This window comes from Patagioenas fasciata, chromosome 3 (assembly GCF_037038585.1).
Source record: "Patagioenas fasciata isolate bPatFas1 chromosome 3, bPatFas1.hap1, whole genome shotgun sequence".
Classification (NCBI taxonomy): Eukaryota; Metazoa; Chordata; class Aves; order Columbiformes; family Columbidae; genus Patagioenas; species Patagioenas fasciata.
The window spans coordinates 44,274,761-44,298,298 of record NC_092522.1 but is presented as its reverse complement, the minus strand read 5'-3'; the positions used below and the strand labels follow the sequence as shown (position 1 = coordinate 44,298,298).

General features: G+C 38.0%; 1 protein-coding gene across 6 annotated transcripts in view; it reads right to left on the bottom strand.

Moving 5' to 3' along the window:
- The window catches only part of PLD5 (phospholipase D family member 5), a 175,347-nt gene that overhangs the window by 90,638 nt on the left and 61,171 nt on the right, over positions 1-23,538 (bottom strand). For 2 of the 6 annotated variants that reach the window (XM_065835115.2, XM_071806222.1), the window contains exon 2: positions 16,006-16,142. The exons of 1 other annotated variant lie outside the window; for it this stretch is intronic. In XM_065835115.2, the coding sequence (XP_065691187.2) occupies positions 16,006-16,142 (137 nt within the window). Of the gene's footprint in view, positions 1-15,998; positions 16,143-23,538 lie in introns of those variants that run through there. 3 more of the 6 variants (XM_071806224.1, XM_071806228.1, XM_071806227.1) reach the window with 3 other exon arrangements.

Below are 23,538 nucleotides of genomic sequence, written 5' to 3'. Positions count from 1 at the left end.
GACAAGAAATGAGCACCCAGTGGGTGCAGATGGACACAGGGTGCCAACTCTTTGGTGATCCAAAAAGCAATCCAGCTCACCTACGCCGTCTGCGGCCGCACTCCCCTCCTGCATGAGGCACAGAGCAGCTCTGAGAAGCACGTTAGGAAAGAGATGGCAATAATTTTACAAATAAGCAAAATGCCTGAGAGTAAAATTAAAAGGCTCGAGAGGGACATAAACAATGATGCTTGCTTCACTTAGTAATACGATGGAAAATTCAAGTTATTCCCTGCTTTGCTCGTGTTGATAACCATCCTTTTGATTTACATCCAATACGAATATGGGGCCAACATCACACCAAGCCAGAGTGGGGTGGGCAGAGCTTTGCCTTTAAAACTGCTAAATTGCAGCTGCTTAACCAACAGCAAAGAGCCATCATGGATTTAAAAATAAAATAAAATAAAATAAAAACTCTGCTAGAAATACGGTCCTCAGAAAATAAGCAAAGATCCTTTCTTCATCTTTTTCGCTTTCTGGTGTAGATGGACAAATTTCATTTATGGTACATCTCATGCAATCAAGTATTCTACATAAACAATTTCAAGGCTGGCCACTGTGCATGCAATGAGATGACCTTCCAGCATGCATTAGTTTTCTAAAACGTTGGCACTGAACAATGGAAAAATATTTACAAGTCACGCTTAAAAGAAAAAAAAAAATTAAAAAGTCATGGATAAGGGAGCTCCAAGTTTTGCTACTAGTTTTGACCTTGGACAAAGACAAACACAGAATATTTCCTGGGGACTGAGGAACTATAACCAAAGGTTAGTTGTTTTTTCCACTATACCTCCAGATATTTTCTACTCCTAACCCCTCACTATTGTCTAGGAAGAGTGTCCCACACTATAGTCATGATTAATAAAAGGCCAATCAGCATTATTGCCTCACTAGATGGTGAGAGGCACAGGGATATTAAGCTTGAAATAATATGTCAAAAAAAATGTCCCTCTTCATTGACATATTATTAGTACAATAACAGTATCAATTCAATGAATTTGGCTTTAATGAAACCTGGAAGAGGTTACCAAAAAAAAGTTACATACCATCATCATGATGAATTTTCACAGCTGGAGAGCAAAGGAGAGGGAGAGAGATGCAACAAAGAACTGATTGTTATGAAGACCACCTACTTCCAATATGCAATAAGTTAGTTTCAAATAAAAGGTAGCATTTAGAAAATGAATGCTTACACTTTGATCTTTGCTACTGATTAAACACTGCATCTATTCACCTCCAAAAGAAATTAAAAGCAAATCTCTTATTCTTTGTGGATATATTTATGAGCTTGATTCAAAGCTTTTACTGTCTCTAGTGGATTTTTCAAATAAACCCACCTTTGTTTTAACTAGAAACAACAAAGTCAGCATTTGTAAATTTAGACATGAGAGTTCCAGTGTATTTCCACACAAAAGATACAATAGAAACAACTAAAACCTAAATTTCAGTAAACAATCTACAACTAACTTTTAGAATTGCTACCTGTGGGTTAGTTACCTAATAGCATACCAGGTTAATTATAATTAGGGCAAGCAGAAAACTTAGAGAAATGTATTTTTGATTATAACACACAAATATTCCACAAATATATCAGGGCAATAATTAAGACAGTACATACAGCCATGCCATAATACAGCTAACAAATCTCCACTGATAACCACTTTATCTTGCAGTATGGTTTCTCAGATGTAGCTTGAGGATCAAATTCAGCACAGCAACAGATTATCCAGCTGAAAGGCCTTTGATTACCACAGGATTACAAAAAAGCAAAGTCCATGCTTGCTGAGATCTCAAAATGTAAACCTACTCTTCTGTAACTTGTGCAGCCTTCAGGTTACATTTGTACCAACACTGCTGAGCTCCTTAAACAGTGTGAAATGTCCCACTGAAATGGTACCCTACAGGAGAGTATGATTTCTGCTGCCTTCTTTATATTTTGTTCCTATTAATGGGGTTTTCACATATTGTATTGAACACTGCAGACAGCTTTATGTGACCCAGATTTTTCTCAGAAGTTGTGTGAACCTTCAAATACATTTGTATGCCCCTTTCTTGGCTCCTCAGACTAAAATTAGACAATATTGAAGTATATGTACTAATTCCACATTCATATACTGTTAAGATCACTATGAAAACTTTACTACAATGACCTGCAGTTTCTTGATAGTGCTGCATAAAGCAATGCTCATGAAACACTCAGTAAATGTTTCAGTAAGGTTATGAGAAAATACCTAGAAAATATATATTATTTTGGCTTATTGTTTAAAACACTCTGAAGACGGTAGTAGTGACAACCCTCAGGAAAAGTAACTCGCTGAACTGCAAAGGGCTAATCCTTCTGTCCTTGTCGTGTATCATCTGATGTAAGACTGAAAGGTAAGTGAAATACAGCAACACAAATACAGTAGTCCAATATAAGTGACCGCACCTCTTATGCCTGAGACTTCATCATGGACACATGGGGCAAAGAAGAACTAACCCAGGATGAAATTATTGCTTTGTTGATATAGGAAGTACATTGTTACAGTAGGAAAAAGTAGATATATAATCAGCTCCTCCCTTTTTTCAGTCCCTAGTTAAGGGAAGAAAGTAACAACCTTTGAAGTAGTCCCGAATATCAACTGTTATGCACCCATTTTGTTATTATATTTCAGTTGAGAGAAGAAAGAAAACTATTTTTTAATTTTTCTGATCAAAGGTAACAGCCTGTTCCAAAATCTGGACAAAGCACTTACCATCTATTGCTTTTGCAGCAGAAAACACCATTCTTTTCATTAAATCTTCTTGTTTTTAAAGAAAAAACTAAGCTATCTCTCCAGCTCAGTATTCCACTGACAGAGTCAAGGGCATGACCCTGTGCATTTTACTTGGCCACAGCTCTACAGAGCATTAATGTGCACAAGAAGTTAAAATATCAGCTGAATGAAAGCTGACCCTTCTGTCCTGGGCTTTCCTATAGAGCTTCTAAGTATAGTATTGGGGCAGGTGAAGACAGACAGTGCCATTTTGGAGCCTACAAAGCAGTCCTTCCTTCGTGCACTGACAGAGCGGAACATCACTTCTCAGCCCATTATTTTCAGTTTAAAAAAAAAAAGAATAAAAAAAAGAAGTACAGAGAGCAAACACTCTGTGGCAAAGTCCTGAAGTGACTAAGAACTAAAATACTAGCGATCTTACTGACGGAATAAGCTTCTCTCTCATTGCATAAAACTCTGTATTCCAGCTGTATCAACTCCTCTAAAACCTTATTCAGCAGTGACACATTTCAAAAAGCATTTCTTGGCATCTTGCCCTACAGCAGAAGAGAATTTGCATTTTTACTGCATTTCTGCCTGTCAGCACCTAAACATTCTAAAGGGTTTTGCAGCTGCACAGGGAGAATTGAGAGATGGTCAGTGGATTCTTGTGGCAGACTGCTGGGAGACAAGTGCCTGAGGGTGCTGAGGCAGGAGAAACCAGCTCACCTGACCAGTATTTACACTCTACAGAAAATTCAAATAGCAGTTTCACCTCCAAAGAGCACACCAAAACAAAGGGCCTTTGTGATTCACGGGCTATAGGTAGCAAGGAACATTAAAAATAGTTAATTTTTTTTTCCTGATCTCAACAAAATAAACAGCTTTCTGTAAGAATTCATGAAAGTGTAAAAATATAGCTAATTGCAACTTCAACTCCCTTAAGTTTTAAATCACAGATGCTGTAACTACTGCATGCACTTTGAGAAAGAAAGGAAGAGCAAAATCAGAGAACCATGGCATCCCAGGTTTCTACTTGGAGGTGGGGACAGCAGGGTGTCTGACTTCAAGGTGCCTCTTCAAATGATGTTACCTAAATGGACAAGTAAAAGGCGAGGTGAGAGACAGCAGCACAGGCAATCTCTACAAGAGCTTCAGGCTGTGGTGGCTGCCATAAGGGGACTGCAACACCACAAGCTGCCATTCCTCAGGGGAGCCATCAGGCACTTGGACTCTCAGTTTCAAAGAGTGAATTAAGTTCAGGAACCCAAGTCCAAGTAAATGACTGAATGCACTTTCTGCTCTACTTAAAGCAGAACAGCACTCCTTCTCTACAGTATCTCTTGATTAAGCACTAACCGTACATATTTCCCCCTCAAAAGACATCCCTTGGGCAACCAAAGAGAAGCTTTCCTTGCTGTTTCAGTACACCTGATTAAAGTCTACTAATTGCAGTCAGAAAAGAATAATCCTTTATAGAAGTAGAACACCTTAAGTATTTTGATTTCAAGTCTAATAAAACTGAGATCATATAAGCATGTTCACTGAATTAACTATCTTATGACAGTCTCCAAATAATTACACCAAAATGTTTCTTAACTAATTAGCCAAATTCTTCTCTTAGTTACACATAAAACTGTGGATTTGTTTGATATTTGCAGTACTGTGGCCAACACAGATTTATCCTCGAGACACTCTGTCTCTGAATATAGACTCGAGATAGTTCATCTAGGTAGGGAGCATGCATGTGTGTAGGAGGGAGTCTGAAAAGATTCCGAGGAATGAAGTTTATGCCTCTTCCTAAACGACTGGGGGATAGGGGAAGATCACAAAAAGGCTGCAAGAAAAAGCCCAAGGGGAGTGCAAGCACACTGTCAGAACCTCAAAGAGCCAAATCTAAATGGCAAGGTTAGGAAAGAGAGAAGGATAACAAAGTTACAGATATCTGTCAAGGATAAGGAAAGGAAATTTTAAAAAGCTGTAAAAATAAGAAAGCTATGATAAAATATGTTTATTTCATGACAAAACCTTATCAGAGTGTAAGGCAAGAGAAAACTAAGTCCACGTGAGCAGTAATACCAACTACTTCATGTCAGAGCTTGTAGATATAGTATTAACAATTTAACACACCGTCATTCATTATTCAAAACATTCACATGCATACTGAAACTTCTTAAAATCTGTCTTGCTTCTTGGATTTGGAGTTAATGAGAGGAATGGTATTCCCCCCCATTAGTGCCTCCCAGCGTCCTGCCCATGAGACACAGCTGCAATGCTCCTGTGCTTTTCCTACCGTCGGTGTATTACATCACTCAGTGCTTTAAAAAATTAAAACCTCACCCTTGTAAAGAGCAGATTTGTAGCTCACATTATCACATTGTAGGCAGCTAGACGCTACCTTGAAGGGTAAAGTATGAAAACATGAGGATCCTGTGGATCTGAAATGAATTGAAATGAAAAAAGATGAGGTACATACTACAAAATTCTTACTGAGAAAAGAAACAGTGTGACCCAGTTCTGTTGAACTTAGAATAAGAAATTTATCTGGCATTGCTGTTTATTATCTAGAACACCACATATACTATTAACCAAGAGACACTATATCATTTAGTTTTCTCTGTTCACTTCCATACTGTAATTGAAGATCTACAGGATATGCTTATCGAAAAACCCACACTATTGCCTTGTCTGCGTATTTCAAAAGCTCACACCTAATCTCTAGACAAGAAAGGGCAAGGACACCATAAAAAGAGAAATGGTTTTTATATCCCACTTTCAGTTACCAAAACTACCGTTTTTCCTCTCCCACTTTCTCCTTAGTTTTGAGAAAGGACCAGCCAATTTTGTTTTTATTTAATCACTTTTTGCCCATTAGATTTCTGTCCACTTACCAGAGAGATGCAGAGGTTGGGCTTGTTTCTATTTCTGTTCTTCTAAATATCTCCATTGCAGTTTGATGCCAAAGTACCACTATACTCACAGTTTACACACAAAAAATTTCCTACTGAGTTCTTTTTCTTAACAGCTTATTTGTTTATAGATTCCCAATTCTGAGCTAATGTTTTCAAGATTCACTGTTTATAATCATTGTTCGAAAAACTCTTCCAAATACGGTACCACACAACAGTTTGCCTCATATCAAGTGCCTGTTTCCTGCCAGTGACTCCAGATATTACACTTGAATAGCAGCTGGAGAAGCTCTGCACCCCAGTCTGTGGCAGGCAGATCCTTTTCTAACAGAGGTGAGGACCATAGGGCACACACAACGTGGATAAAGTTGCCCGTCTTCAATGAGGCCATTTTTGGCCCTGTCATGCACAAGGAAATCCAGCTGGTGTTCTTGGTGCTACCATTGTATTTTAAAATTTAAATCTGTAATTTTTCCTCTTTCATTTGATGGTATGTATACTGCAGGGAACATGCCAAATATCCCTCAGTCAGGTATCAGGAGATCAGACTTCTCAACATAACATAGTAAGTGCTGACTCAGTACTTGTTTAGCCACTAGAAAGAATCTCAGCCTCTTACTTCTGTTTGCATCGTATTTGAGTCTTGGGTAAACACTATTACCTTAATTTTCAAATTACCTGCAATTTAAGAGCTGAGGTACTTAGAGTCCTGTACAAAGTTGCACAGCAATCTCACAAGCCTCTCATCAGCTGGGTTAAGTCTGTTCATCTCTTCTGAGCAGCAACTCATTCACTGTTTGCACATCTATTATATAAACCACAGCAAAATATCCTAACACTTTACTAAACCTCTCAAAAGATCACTAAATATTGCATAAATAGCCATCAACATATATATTAATTAATTGTTGAGATGTTTTTATTTTTACATTCAGCTTGTGACCATGTGAGTTCACACAAAACCTTTTTATGAGGCCTGAATATCGCATATAAAGATTACATGGACATTTAGAACCCTTTTTTTTAAAATGACAAAATAGATGTTGTCTTTTCGTTTCTTTCCACACAACCTCCAATCTTCTTATATGAACACTTTGTAACTGTAAATAGCAACATTAATTTGGACTGAATAATCATATATCATTGCACATTTAGTGACAATATGATTGCTACCTTTCTTTCCTCTTGGCCTGTGCATCTTTCTAGAAGGCCTTGATTATCTCGATGTGACTTGGAATGGATAAATGTGTTAGCTCACAGCGGTAGAAACCAGTCAAGAAACAAAATATTATTTTTCCTCATGAATAAACATGATTTATGCTGTTAACAATAATTAAATGAGAATCTTCTAAGTTAAGAGCTCTCTTACACAAAATAAGAACAGAAGGATATTCTATGATGTTGACATTTACACAATCCAAGAATTCCTTAAACTTAATTAATGCCCTTCCTGCCTAACAAGAACAAACAAAACTACTTTGTAAAACAATGAAGGAAAATTCAAGGTAAAACCTTTAGTCAGCAACTCTTTGAAATCAGAACTGCAAATTCAGCAGATATAGTCAAGGTAAGAATGGTAATGAAAATCCACAGATGAAAAGAATAAAGTACTCAAAGTATCAATTCCCAAAGGACACTGCCAGCACTCAAATTACAGAGGCAAGGTTCTATGGAAATGTTCCAGGACACCTTAGGACCACTAACAACGGTTTGACTACTGTCTGTTGCTTTTAGGTATCTCCTTGTAGTTCTGTGTTGTTGTTGCCTTTTTATTCTTTTAAAATGATAATTAAGTTTAGTCCATTTAGAATTGCATATGGTTATCATTGCATCTATTCAAACTTTTTGTATCCAAATTAAAACTTGGGGGGGAAAAAACCTAACAAAATTTAAAAAAAGGAAAATTGATGAGTAAGATTCTGACCAATATGAAGAGAGTGTCTTCCCAAAACAGACATAAGCAATGTAGCTTGATAAACTAGTATTCATATTGCTACTAAAAGAATGTTTCAGTCTGATACACTTAGTGGGGGAAAAAAAAAAAAAAGGAAAAAAATGGGGCAGCCCACCTCCCCCTCCAAGAGAAGAAAAAAAAAAAACCCCACTCTTCCCAATCTTAGTAGAAAGCATTAGGTAAGTTACTGATAATAACTCTGTAGAGAGAACTCTACAGAATATGTTTTAATAGGAGCACCCTAACTCTCAAAAAAAAGCCCTGGAAACATCAAAACACCTTCAAGCATTAAGCCGTACATTTCCAGTGGGAGCACTACCCCATGCCCATGCCAGTTCCTCTGGCACAGAATCACTTGGCTGCTCATCCCAGATATTTGTGTGACTCTTCTCAAAAGCAGCTTTAAACACCTCAGTTTTCTCCTTTCTAGTCAGCCCTGAACAACTCTTTTCACATGCAAACAGATGAGTCTCTGGGAAAAATAACAGTTTATCTGATGTCTTACAGAGGTTACATCTCTCCTGCTTTCTCAGACCACTCCTCAAAGTTACTATAGCGCTAGACTGGTGCAGGCTGTGGCAGCCCGTCTTTGCCCCAAACTGGAAGGTGTTTAGGTGGCTCCCATACATACAAAACACACACCAGACAGGGCAGCTCCTGGACACTGCCACCATCCCAGCCGAGAAAACATTTCTACTGAGACAGAGAAGATGCTTGAGAAGACAGTTCTACTAGTCTAGCCTCCATTGCCCAAAATTAGTCATGCCCAGCAGCATTTACTACCTTTATTAAACTGCAATTCTGTTTACTTTCCACCAGCCTCTGTAATGACCTGCAAAACATGCACTGCCAAGCGTGCGATACAAGTGACCCAAATTGCGTGAAAAAATGGACTAGCAGTTTTGACAGTGTGTGAACAAAAATCAAAAGTGCTTGCTCTCCTCATGATGGTGGCACATTCGTTCTTTCTTTAAAGTTCTGTGATTAGTTATGAAGCTTACACATATTACTATTTTGTTAAGCTATTGGTAAAATGCATTTTTCTTCAATATTCCGTCACTAGAAGCTGAACTCTGAAATTTATTATTTTAGAGACTGATTCAAGTCCAGAAAACTTCAGGAGGTATTTCATAAACGACAATGTAGAAAAACAAATTCTCCCAACAGGTTTTTTAAAGGAGTATTTTGGGAGATCAGTGAAGACAAACTAGCTATATGGCTGCCGAACTGACAAAAGATATCAGAATATCATCTCTGGCCATATGTATGAGTATACATTTATTCTGAGAGTTCCAAGCAGATCCAGAAAAAACAGTAAAAAGTCAAAGCGAACACTTTAATGTGCCAATACATACCCATTATAAGTTTAGTTTGAAATAAGATTAATCCTCCCCTTCATATCAGAACGCACGCAAATCACTGATTGCTCTTAGAAGAGCCATTTCAACACTTAGTATGTGAAGAAACCAGATTCAAGCATATAAATTATGATGCTGTCAGTCACGAAAACTCACTTTGAGCTCTGATAATTTTTCAATAGTCTTATTTGGAAAGGACTTATCATTAAATTGAGAATAAATGACATAGAACAAATTGCATCCGGCAGACACCAAGCCTGGTATTTGTGTTTTCTGGTCGGGTTTACAGGAAGAAAATTCATTAAGGAAAAAATGTAAAATATAACATGAGAAGATAGTAACAGCAATAAAATGGAAGAAGACCTACCTTTTTCGTCTTCATTAAGACAACTGGATGGGGGGATGGGGGGGTTGAATGAAGGAAGTAAACTCATACTTTTCTGATTAACACAGGTCATGAACAGAGAGGTTCAGCTGCCCAGTGCACAAGAGTACTTTGCATCTGTAGCATTACTCACAGGCAGTGATGCTGTGACTAACTACAGAGCCATGGACACATGGAGACCATGAGAGACCTTGGGGAGCTGTCTCTGGCTTCACCTGTCTCAGAACCCATGTATTAATATATGAGGGAAAAAAAAAATATCAGGAAGAAAATCTTCAGAATAACAAAGAAAATCCCAAATGTTTCATCCAACTATATCATCCTGAAACATGTACAGAGCATTGGAACAGAACAGTCCTAAGACACCTCAATTCTCCTCCATGCCTCCCAGCGGGACATTAACACCAAAAACTGCTGCTGTCTGACTACAAGCTCAGGGCTACAACTGGCCAAGTACGCTGCTGCATGTGGCTGAAACAGCTCCAGCTCCCCCAGCCAAATGGTACCATCACCTCTGGCATCATGCTCAGCCTTCAGCAAGCACTGCAAACTGCTTTTTCATTACTGTAGCTCTGCCCTGACCCAGCAGGTGCCCAAAGCACATCACGCTTCTCCTCTAGAGGAGTAACGAATCCCAGTAGCTGAAAGGACACTCACAGTTTCATCGCAGGGTTAAACACAGAACTCAACACACTTATGATAAGCTGACAGGATAATAAGTATCTTTTTTATATGCTGCTCTGAGGGTGGAGAAACAATTAAAAATAAATGGTGTCACTGCAACAGGTGCTTGCTAGGATCTGATGCAAAGTCAGCCCTGGCTGAATGAACAAGCCATCCTGAAGTGTAGTGTGAATTCAGAGTTTCTATTAGAAAATTTAGCCCCTTTTAATGCCTTTCCCACAGGATTTATCAGGGAGCTTTATTAAGTTAGATCACTATTCTTGCCAGGCAGAACGAAAACCTCTCTGAAATGCTGCAAATCAGTCTTCAGGATCAGAAGAATGACCAGTGATTTTAGATTTAATAACTCTGCTTAGAGCAGGCTTACAACCTGGTAAAGAAAATGACCTTGGGAATTTTATGAGTCCTGCTGGGATTAAGTCATTTGAGTTTCCTGAGTGTGTTAAGTTGAAAAGAAAAAAAGCAAAAGAAAAAAGACAGATTTGATCATAGGGAAAAAGGCTACTCTAAAGCATGAATTGTTCCTTTATCCCACCTGTATTACTCAGGAACCTTAAAGTAATTAGATTTTGACTTCTATTAAGGTTGGAACATTTTCTCTGATGTGAGTCCACAAATTCTAAGTCATGAAAGGAGAAATAAACACATACTTAACTTGCAGGACTACAGAACATGTCAATCTCTGTATTACAGCCTAAGCAATACTTAGCATGACAGGGAAAGCTGCCTTAAGGAGACTCTAAGGCACTCTATCCTAAACTCCAGAAGAAACCATTAGATTTAACTGAACAAAGAGTACAAGAAAAAGAATGGCTTGAGTATTTGGACAAAACGAGTTGAAGCCCAGACCTATACATACGATGCAATTAATGATGGACTACCTACTGGCAGTAATGCAAAAAGAGTAAGATCTAAATAGATCGCAAGTTTTGGCACTCCTTTTTCATCTGTTAAGACATTCTTTATAGCTGAAAGCAGATGTAAACAAATTGATTCTTTTTTGTATCAGTGCAGGAAAAAAATTCTTACTGGTATCTTTTCCACTGAAATACGTCTTTTAAATGAAATATAAAAGGTGGAGATTCCTCTTGTGCAAGTTTGTTGAATTACCGATTTCCCTCCCCGGCTCAGGATACTGAATGCCTTCGCAGGAGGTTCACTAGCTCTTTGCAGCGACCAGCCATAGACACTTCAATTGCAAGGGTATTCCTTCTTTTGATGCAAAAATAAAAACAACTGCAAATAGGGATCATCTTATAAATTAAGTGGTTTTATAGCTCATTCTCTTCATCACCCCAAAACAAGAAGACAACAGTCATCATGTTGACAGAAGGCATTTTCATGCCAAGTGGCATAAGTGTTTTGTAAATAGAAATCTTCAGTTGCTCTTTAACAGGCTTGTTTTCAAAATCTGAGCATCTTGTTCTGTTTAGACATTTAATTATTATGCCTGTCATCATTTGTTTATTAAATACAAATCAGTCAATATAAACCTTGCTATGTTCAGAACCCACGCAACGCAGAGAAAATCTCCCCCACAATCAGTCGAGGGCAAAGCACTTTCAAGGTAAACCAACGTAAGCATGTGTTGCAGTATGTTTAGTTAATAGTGCTGCAAAACCCTACTTGGTGAAAGAGCAGAGAGGAGTTGAAGGAAACATTTATAAAGCTAGCGAAAAAAAATCAACTGTGGGCTACAATTGCGGGTCCTCTCTTACAACCTAAGAATAAAGAATCTAATGAGATTGAACGCGATGCACACAACACATAACTGATCAATGTAAATAATTATTATAGCCAGCTAGATTTAATCTCTGCAACTCAGTGCTGCACGGTACTTTTGAGATCTAAAGCTTTGCATTTCAACAGGAAGATTCAGCTCCTCTGCAGGATACTGAAATTAAGGAAGATACAGACCCTCACCCAAAAGAATCCAAACAATTTCCAAAGCAAACACAAATACCACCTAAGTATCACCATCTACTTGCTATAGGGCAGAATTGGCCTAACAAGCCATACAATCACCAAGTGAACCCAACAGCTTTGCCACTTGTGCCATACAGAAAAGTAAATTCCTCCAACGCAAGCCCGAACACCAAAGAACAAGTGCCTTCATTATATATTACTCAGAGGACAAAAGAAATTATCAAAATCAGAAAATTGCATCATACAGAATCTACCTTCAATACACACACAAAACAAGAAAACCCTCCCATTATCAGAGAAGGGGAAAAACAGCGGGGAAAAAAAAATCATTATGACAAGAGCTTTACTACACCCTAAACTTGGGAACCATGGAAAGTAGCTACCATCCCTTCCTTTTCCATCTTGGTGTTCCTTAGACACTCTCAATAGACTGGGCCAAATCCATAGCCAGAGGCGAGAGCTGTGCCGGCTGCTACTACCACTTCAATGGATATTGCAAAAGCTGGTGAGACAAGGATAATTTAGGGCATGTGCAAGCTCTGCAGGAACCCTAGCATGACTATCAGCAACAAGTGGGAGAAGAGGCATACTGAACAGCCGAAGTTACTGGTAATAAATCAAAGTGACTTTGATTCAAACACTACAGATAGCAGAGGCCAACTCTTAGCAGTTGTAATTTCTTCTGTTTCCAAGATTACCATTTTTAGAGTTTACCAGCCAGTTTTAGCAAAACCAAATAAGTCTTGACTAATATTACGTCAGAAGTTAGCCAAGATTTATTTACAATAGATCAGCCATTAAAAAGCACTACTTTCATATTACAATAATCTAATTTTATAGATCCAGCGGCTAATGGACCCACAGCAAAACAGGCAAAACTCCCAGACTGCAAAGCATATCCTTTTAACCAGGCTCATCCATCAAGTCTGCCTAACAACATTAACGTGGGTGTCTCAGGAGAATTATTTGTATCCCCTACCAAGCACAAACTGCAAAAGCTCAATTTTACACAGCCATTACAATTTTTTTTTATTCCTTAAATGTCAATCAGTTGATATTTCTTTTAATAGGAAAGGTCAAAAGCCGTTTGTCCTTTTAAGTCCAGCATTCTGAAATCAAATTTTGTGGAACAAAGCCAAGAGTATTCAGCACCCTCTGAAGTGAAAAGCTGCCTCTTAACAGACCTGGTCCAGATGTAAAAAAATAAAATAGTCTACCTAAATAGTCTATCTAAACAAATACAGTTTTCCAGTCAGATTCTAATTTCAATTGTGAAGCCCGAATTAATGTGCCTGATAAATTTTACAGACCTTTCCTCACCTCTTTATTCGAATTGCAATGTATTTATTAGTGGAAGACACAGTAAGTTTTACAGTGATGTTTGGTAATTCTGGTCATTCTGTCTCGGCACATCCTGCAAACATAAGTGCCTATTCCTGAATTTCAGTGAGAGTACTCACACAGCAGAAATATAAGAATTCAATAATTCTTGTCTTACTTATTAAAAGTGCTTATCCCAAGTACTAAATATATGCCACAGGCAGCAATTGATCTTACAGCACTTAAGTCTGCAAAATATTTAACACCTAAAAGAGCCCAGTTTCCTCACGTAGAGCAGGATTCAACGTTAGCAGGTAGCAGCTGCCAGCACTCAGATACTGTTATTAGAAATGGTTTAGACAGTACACACACAGCATTGATATGCCTTCTGGTTCGTGCATTAGTAGCTACATCACGCACTTGAATCACACTGTGAGAGGCACCTTAAAATAGAGCTGGGGTCTGAGATCACTTGTATCACTGTAAATGCAGAGCAGTTTCATTGACTCTTATGTTTAAAGTCAATGTGCTGGATTTACTCCTGGGTTGATCTAACACAGTCCGGGAGAGACAAAAGTGATGAAAAAGCAAATACACCCCACCAACGAGCAAAGGTGAGCATTCTTTAGAAAGCCAGATTGGTATAACCCATACAAAGAGACAAAAGCAATTAACCTCTTACACATAGAAAAAATAATATCCCAGGTTTCCATAGCACTGTATATTGCTCCCACTCTGAATTTTTTCCATTTGAAAAATACAAAGTGAAGAAGATTAAGTTCCTCCTATGCAGCTACCCAGAACAAAATGGGTGTTGTTAGTTGATACAACTAAGAGCTAAACATGGTGCAGTAGTTGTTGCATGTACTGAAGTTATGTGCAGCACAATGAAGCCCATAGGCAGAAAGAGTTTCCCCTCATCTGACCTAGTTCTGTCAAAGATTCACACATGGGGGTAGTGGGTGTAGAGGTGACACATGCAGTTATCTTTAAAAATTTTGGAAGGCAACAGCTCACAGTAAAGAATACCTAAGGCCCTGATGAGGATATGAAAGCTAGCTCAACGCTAGAAAATTCAGACAAGATATTAGAAGGCTGCTCAGAACTGTAGGCATACAAGAAAGCAAATAGATTAGGGCCAAGCCATTTTACACACAAAAAAAAACCCAAACCAAACCAAACCAAAAACAAAACAAAACCCCAAAACCCCAACAACACAAACAAAAAACCAAACAAAACCAAAACAAACCAAAACCCAAAACACAATGCTGGAAAAAAAATGTCAGAAGGGTCATGGGTTTCAGGACAAAGCTACCTGATGCTGTATGTATGTCCTATCTGAAAGGAGCTGGAAACTTAAAAAAATCTCCCCTCTCCCCCTCGTTTTTTAAACAGCACATAAAAAATATTGTAAAAATCCAGTATAATTGCAAAAAACATAATCTAGTTGCTGAATTGTGAATTGCTGCTAACTGCACTGTGACAGGTGCAGCATAGAAAGGTACCATCCCCAAATAGGTTCCACACTAAATCAACAAAGAATTGCAGAAATAAGGAGAAAAGGCTCAAACAAACATTAATTTTTAATTAGCTTATTCCAAAAAATAAATATCAATTATCTCCCACTCACTGTGTACCCAGGCATCGGTAGCTGGGTAGATTCTGTACAGACAATGGCACAGGTTGCCCAGGAAGGCTGCAGAGTCCACCCTTGGAGCTGTGCAAAGCCCGGCTGTGCATATCCCTGAGCTGTAGCCAACCCTGCTCTGAGCAGAGGAAAGGACTGGAGGGTGCCCAGAGGCCCCTTCCCACTCCAGCAATTCCCCGATCAGATTAGAATGGATTTCTGCAAAGTTATTTAAAGATGACTGGTCTTCCACAGAACGAATCTGAGAGGGTGCTCTGTATAAAAGCTAAAGCCTTGAAAAAAGTAGAATACAGTTGTGAATGAAGTCTACAAATGTTTGTTAAATCATCTTTACTGGTGGACAGAAGAGGACTTTGACCATGAAGGAAAAGCATTGGTCACTGATGAGCAGATTCATTGAGAAACCTGACAGTGAGGAGTGGCAAAATGAAATTCATAGTCTGGAAATAAAAGGTCCAAAAATCCAATCACCTACTTTAATCTAAAATTTAAAGATATACACTACTGTGGGAGGTGTCTGAGGCAGATCTTAATCCAATATAGTCAATACTCCAGTATTTCTGACTGTATCTCTAATTTTCTTCAGAGTTCCTAAGCAAGCCACTGTGTCAGTTAGGGGAGAGCACCAAAGAGTTGCTATAAAAAGTCTCTCTATATAAAAAAATCAGCAGTCTTAGGTCAAAAGTGATCAGCGACCTTTCTGGAGAAAGACAAAAGCTCTGGATGAAAGAAAGACATGACAGAATAGGGAGCCACCTCAGTACTCATTTACTGAAATGTAATGGGCTTTGACCTAGGCTTACAAAATAATTGAACTAACACAAGGGTCTTGCTCAAAACGTACCTCCAAAATGCCTTCAAAAAGTGTGCTTTATTTTGTCAAACCAAGCTCCAAACCCAGAAATTCAAAACAAGAAACCATTTCTTCCTCCATTACCTACTCTTCTGAATTACACCACAGGACTATGGTAATTGCAACATGCCATTATACAACACATATATATTCTTGTCCACCCCAAAAGAGAAGTTTTGTTTGTTACCTCTTACCGACAGTTATTTTGACAGTTCTTTTCTGAGAGTCCATCCTCATCTTCTCCCATAATATCCACTGCCGAAAATATCAGTGCAACCAGAATTGCAAAGCAGCATACCAGTGCAAAGATCACAATGCATCTTTGCTGGGACTGAAAGAGATTAAGATTAAAAAAGTTTTAATGGCATGAGCACATTCCAGTCAATGACCTGAGACTCTAAAACTTTTACATAAGATCTAAAGTTCTTTGAAGATCTTACTGCCATAGCTGTCAACATGAAAAACACCTCAGGATGAAAACACTCTCAAAACCATCCTTCACGTATCACCTTGAGATATATTTTAAATCTCTTAGGTTTTGTTAAATAATTCATGTCACAAATAATATTCATAATGTAAACTGTTTTCTGTTTGTACCAGAAGGAAAGCATTATGCATTAAAATAATGATTCTTACATTAACTACGTATTTTCTGATTGTGCCTCGCAGATGAAGTACGCACTTAGGATGGCACTCAAAAGCCTTGAGAGTTTTGTTGTGTTTGGTTGAAATAAAACATCATTGCAAGAACACTGATGAGCAAAGTCATTTTTTTATTGCTACGCAAAGTAACTGACATTGTTACTATGATTGTCACACCAACTGAGACACTTCAGTAAGTCCTTGCCCCACAGTACTTAGAAGGAAAACAAATTCACACATGATGGATGGGATTCAAGGAAATAATGGGAGATTGTTGCTCAACAAGATAGGCAATGGACTCCACATCTCAGATTAAATATGAAAACATAACATAGCACTACCTTATTCTACTATATGAAACCCTGCAGTACTAGACCAGATACAACTGTGTAAACCTCCTAAAGAAAATGTAACACGTGATTTACATAGTTGCGTGAATGTAAAGTATATTTTATTCTGAAATTGAATGTTCAAACAAGTATAATGTGTATTTTTCTACTGAAGAAAATTACCACAAAACCACACATACATATAAAAATATAGAAGTCTAACTTCTGTTGCCATAGTTTCTTAATTTTCATTATCGCCCTGTAATGAAAATTTCACATAAAGAAAAACTTTATAAAGAGATGGAAAGTGGGAAAATATATTGGAAAGTAGCTGAAAATCAACTTCATAGTATTTGCATTGTTCCTGACATTTCATTTAAAAGGTAACATTTCAAATTTATAAGAAAGTTTTCCTGTATGCATAAAGAAAAGGCCTGACTTTTTGTTTTAATTATCTTCCAAACTTCTGAACTAGTGCACATCCCAGAAGAAACAAGCTCATGCATTTCACAGCAAATCAGATATGAGCATTTTATTCCAGTCTGTGACAATGTAAAACACAGCAGACAACTTCTTCAGACAAACAGAAACAATTTTTCTAAAATTTAGTGCGAAATGCGTCGTTTTACCTAACAGTAACACTGAATACAGTCCTTAGGTTATGTGCATATTTTAAATATAATGCATATTAGACACTCCTATACATTCCAAGTATATGCTTAAATCTGTTTTTCTAATATGTTACCAAAAATCTTACAAGAATGCAGCATAAAAAAAAAAATCTTCAAGCACTTATAAAGCATACTTCTCAAACAAATAAAATTGGGACCTTTTTTCCCTGCTGTTAAGTATAATCATGGCAACAGGTGAAAAGAATTAGAAATGACTACATTTAGGTGTCCAGAACTAAGGCTGCAGTTTGATGCACAGTAGAACTTTAGAGAAAAATGTTAAGCTATTGCTTCATGGTACTGTCAAGAAAAAATAAGAAGTGCCCAAGATACAGAAGTTTATATATCTGGGACACTGCTTTAAGCCATTTCTTCATCAGAATGGCTCACAGTCTTTCTAAGATGACCATTATCTCCTGCAGTTTTTTACAGTTCTTTAAGTGTATTTGCAGGAACTGCTTGATGCAGCTTCTTCCAAGGCCTGAGTGTATCACCATGGCAGCAAGACCGCGAAGCTACTCCCATAGCAGTGAGCCAGAGCCAGGGCTCATTCTCCAGCCCCTAAGGGCAGGGGATGTGACCCAGCACGGCTCATAACACTGGTGTCCCTCCCAGACCAGGGTATCTGCAGCCTTTCTATTCACTGGGAACAGTCCTGAGCCCATGTTTTGGGCAAATTTGTAGTAGTAAGCATCCTAGCTCCCATACGGTATAAACAACTTCATGCCATTGCTCCAGGGAGTAACTCCCATCTTCTTGCTGCATCACCATGAGAGCAGCAGAACAACTACAGAGAGCTGCAGGGTCACTGGACCAGTGGGGAGCACAGCAGCCTGCACAGCTGGGTCAGCACACAAGAGATGTTTCAGTAAAAGGCATTCACAGCATCTCTATCATACAGTACCTCTAAAAGGCCCTAAAAGCCTTTTAACCAGCCTAAAAGGCCAAAAGCTATATAAAACCTAGAGTGTATCAAAAAAATGATACGGCATCACAAGAATGAGGAGGAAAAAAAAAAAAAAAAAGAGGCAGGTGCGACAAATGCCTTAGTTCCTTCAATACCAGGAAATTTTACGGTAGCAATTTCTAGGTGGCTATGTTCCAGGAAAATGGAAAGACCAAAATAATTCTGAATGAATCTTCCTAATCAAGCTTTAATTTGTATTCCACATAAATTTAGGGAACACATTCAAGGCTTCTTGACTTCCGTGTTGCAGTTGAAATTTCTGTAAAGTTAAAATTTCTGTTCTTTCATTTCTGCAGGTATACAGCTTGTCAGGCTTTGCAGTTTGACTGACTGCAACTCACTGTGAGCAGCACCAACTTAGTACTGCTAGTAAGACCACTGCTATTCTACCAGCACTAAAATCAAGACAGAACCGCACAAATCTAATTTACTGCCCTTATTTACACAGATCCCTTATATTATGCAGTTGTCTGCGACAATTTTAATAGATTATTTATTTCACTTTTTGTAAGTACCAGCTTAACAGTATGGTTACAAATAGTGTAGGGAACTTTTTTAAATTCGCACAAAAAAGAACCTTATCAAAGTGACAACAGTATTTTTTTCTTTGAACTAAGGATGGCATGAAATATTAAATAAAACAATGCAAAAATTCCAAGATTGTGATTCTCCTAACCCTACACTTTTAGTCACTTCATCTTGAAATTACTCCTACTGAGTAGAGATTTTTTAATATATATATAACATTAGAAATTAATATTTGAATATTGCTTAGATTCAAATTGCTGTTTATATTCAAAAACAAAGAATAAAAAATAGCTACTGGCACCAAACAAGTATTCTGAGCCTTTCTTTTGACAGCGGTAATAAGTCTTAATATTCATGTACTAACGCCATACTGCAGGCAATTTTCTAATAGGCTTTTTCTAATTAAAATAGATTATAACAGACTGTGTCACTATTCTATTATACCATCCGTGCCTGCCTGTGTGTATGTGTGCGTGCATGTGCAAGTAATAGCAGGCTTCTTGAAAGAATTAAAAATAGAAGCGCTCATGCCATAGACAGACTAGAAGGAATCTGTTATTACTCTTCAGAGTCTTGCGTCGGTGGGCTTGGGCAGACTGTTTGCTTGATGCTATGTTGTTGTGTATCCCCTTGGCAACTGGGATCCCTCAGAGATTATCAGAACTATCTTCCTGCTTCCTTCAGTAAATGCCTAAAAGCCCTTTAAGCTTTCAGTCTTCAGCACTTAATTACGGAATAGAGGGTCAGGAGGGGCCTCTAAAGCTTATGGAGTCCATATGTCCATATATATGGTTAATTTCTACAAATATTACTTCTAACAGATATTCGTCTAACCTGTCCCTAAAAATCTCCACTTGAAAGAAATCCTACAGTCTCTTCAGGCAACCCATCCCATGTGTTAGGACCTTATTGATGCTTAACTTAAGTCTCTTATGCTGCAATTTACTTATTTTCCTGCTCATACTTGCTGAAAATGGAGAACAGAATATTTTATTCTTTCCTGCTGCAGTCTCTTACATATTTGAAGTCTGCTAGAGATGCTAAGAGGCCTGGGTCCATAGCATTTACTAATTTTACTGGGCCTGTCAGAGGAAAACCATGGCTGAAACTTGACTCAGTGTGGAGAGACCTCTACTTTAAGCCCAGAAATTCTGATGCATAAGAGAAAGATTTCTTCTGAGCTTATAGAATATTGGGAAAGAAACTCCTGCAGGAACAAAGACTATAAAAAATGTTGCCATTTTCCATTTCAAGAGCAAAATGTATTTCTTTTATCTGCCTCATCTAGCTTAAACAATACCTACCTTCAAACAAATCCAGCAAAACACTGCATTTACTAAAACAAAGCATGGTATTTTTCATGCTGTTATACCCTTAGGTTCAGAGAGAGAATAAGAGCAAAAGCTGCACCAAGGGTATGTAGTGTAGTAGCATTCAGACTATATTTTAATCGAGAAGGACCCTATCTGTTTACTTATTATTAAGAAAAAAGATAGTTTATGTCAGTTAAGGTTGCAGCAGAGCCTGTGCTACTCAGACAGAATTTAAAATGAGAGCAAGAAAGAAAGAGGTTTCCATCTTTACTGCCCTCCAATTGCTCAAAATCTGATACGAACACTTTAATGGTCCATAAAGCTTTCAGTTTCTTCACAAACAATAGGTATCTCTGTAACACACTAAATTTAATCAGTTATTTACTACTCCCTCAACACAGCACAAGAATGTCCTTCTCTCCCCAAACAGGAACCATGAAATCGCAATGTTTCAGCTACTGAGAAAACAGAGCACATAACAACAAACATGTCATGGTTATGAACTAATGCTTTATTTTTATACCTATTTAAATGACAGAGGGGCTCATATGTATACAGCATACTAATATGGCATTTATATCTGCTTGTCAGAACCACAGAGGCTCTAAGACACGGATGTCAAACAAATTTTCACCCGGGGCCACATCAGCCTCCCGATTGCTCTCAAAGGGCTGAATGTAATTTTAGGACTGTACAAATGTAGGAGTAGTTATGCAGTCCCATAATTACATTTGGCCCTCTGAAGGCAACCGTGAGGCTGATGTGACTCCTGGTGAAAATGAGTTGGACACCTCTGCTCTAAGATGTGGGTTTTCATGTCTTCTGTCACATCAGTAGTGTGCTCTTTCCTGCAATGTCTGAACACCAGTGTGGGAACAGAAGCACTGCAACACTAGTAACCTGTTCAATAGCACTTAAAATTCTGCTTACGAGTAGGGTTTTATGGCATGTTAGGGCACATTTGCCCAAGATAGCAAAGAACTGAATTTCAGGAACTAGCAATCATTCTTGGATTATCCTTGGTTCTTAAAATCATTATGCATGCTTATTACAGAAAAACATTACTATAAAGACTGTTTTCCATTAATCTGGAATCCATATACAGTCATAATCTTCAGTGCAGCCTTAAATCTCCTAGCTATTATGATTAATACCAATCAACACTTGAGTTCCTATTAAACAATACAGGAAGGAACTGATCCAAGAGTGCTACGGTAATTTAAATATTTTCGAATTGGTTGGGCCTATTGAGCTTCATCTTCAGATACTGAAGGTACTGGCTGAGGCTAATAGAGAACTTTTACCACCTCTGAAAAATCATGAGCATGAGGAAAGTATCAGAAGACTGGAAAAGACAAAAATGTTACCCATATTTAAAAAAAAAAAAAGGTGGGCAGGCAATAGAAGTTGAGAAATAATTAACTAGTTATTTTAACTTCAACTTCTAGAAAATACTTGAACAAGTAAATAAAAACCTTTTACATGTAAACACCTAGCAGAGGATACATTTTGGAAAAGTCACATCAATCAATTTTGATTTTCATCTTTCCTAGTCACGAGCCCCATTATCCAGTTGGAGAAGCTGAAAATAACATATACTTAGATCTTGAATAAAAACTTTCTTACAAGCCACAGAAACTGTGTCCAGGTTATTATAGCGGAGGTGTAAAGCAGTTGGTAATATCATGCTCATTGAAAAAATGGGAGGATGTTTTAAAAGGGATTCAGAGGATTCTCCTGTGTATCTGTCTTTGTTCCTGTCTTCATTAGCCATCTAAATTATGGACTAGAAATGAAATGTGCTTAAGTTTTCAATCAAAACATGAGCAGCACAAATTGAAAGCATGCTGGAAGACTTGATTAAAATTTCAAAATGTTCTTGACAATTTATGGGGTATGTTGAGAAAAATCGGTTAAAATTCAATTAAGAGGGCGAAAAGAGCTATCAACAAGCAGGATAAATCTATTTCACAGATACAGGAACTGAGAAAGCATTAGGAAAAAGGATAATCAAAATTATTAAGAGGCTGGATCAGATTCTTTAGGAAGACACACTGAAAAGGGGTAAGAGTCCATAGTTTGGAGAGAGGAAATATGACCAAGTGGTACAAAATCATCGCAAGAACACCAAACAGAGTGAAGGCAAAATTATTGTTCACCGTGTACCACAATAACAGAAGTAGGGGATGTTTCTTGAAATTTGTAGGAGCTAAGTTTCAAAAAGATCAAGTACTTTTTAATGAAGTAGATATTGAGTGTCTGAAATTTGTTGCCATAGGCGGCTGTGAAAGCAAACAGTAGCAGCATGTTTAAAAGACATTAGACAAAGCCTTGAAAAATATGTCCAGAGCAAATGCTAGGGAAAACAGGCAGGGATATGCCCTCTAATAGAGATGATGGGGGACATGCTACTGTTAGACACAGAGTATAGGACTAGATATGCCACAGGTCTGAACAGCAGAATGTAATTTTTCTACACTTTTAAGTAGTTTCCTTTATCCACAGAAGGACTCACGAGTTATAGCAGAGTACAACCTGAACATGAATCAACCATGTCACACTGCTGTGTTGACTTAGACCTCTACATTCTGACAGAATGTTTGTACTGCATACAACGCAAAATAAATCCTTATCCTCTACTTAAAGTTGGCTTGTTTTGTTCACCTTTCAAGACTGCATGGAGACAGTTTAGAGGAAAATCAACAATAAATATTTAATCCTATAGTTACCACAGAAAGAAGTGAATCAAGAATTAATCATGCAAAAAACTTTAATTTCAGTGTATCCAACCAAACAACGCACATGAAGTCATACTGTCTGCGCAGTACTCTCTCTGTCCATTTCCTTCCGAACCTGTATTTGAAAGAAAGATGTATAGAAACGCAATTATCTCAGATATTTTACAGAATCCAGTATGTAGGTAGACTTGGCTGAGAAACACCCAAATTAGTGCCTCTACCGAGGAAAAGATGGTCCAAAGTTTTGCCTTCTAGTGCACAAGCAGAACTCAGCAAGCTGAGGCTCACGGAAACAGGGATGGAAGGAATCCTGGTGCGGTGGGATCCAGAGGGGCTGTGGGCTCTGAGCACACACCCGCAGCACAGCAGCTGGGTTGGTTTCACTGCTCACTGAACAAGATTTGATCCAACAGGTCAGGCATATTAACAATGGACAGACACGATACTATAAATAGAAAACCAATAAACTACTTTGGAAGAAATCCAAGGCTTTAAGGGTTACTTATCTGAACCTCCTCCACACAAAGTGCTGTATTACA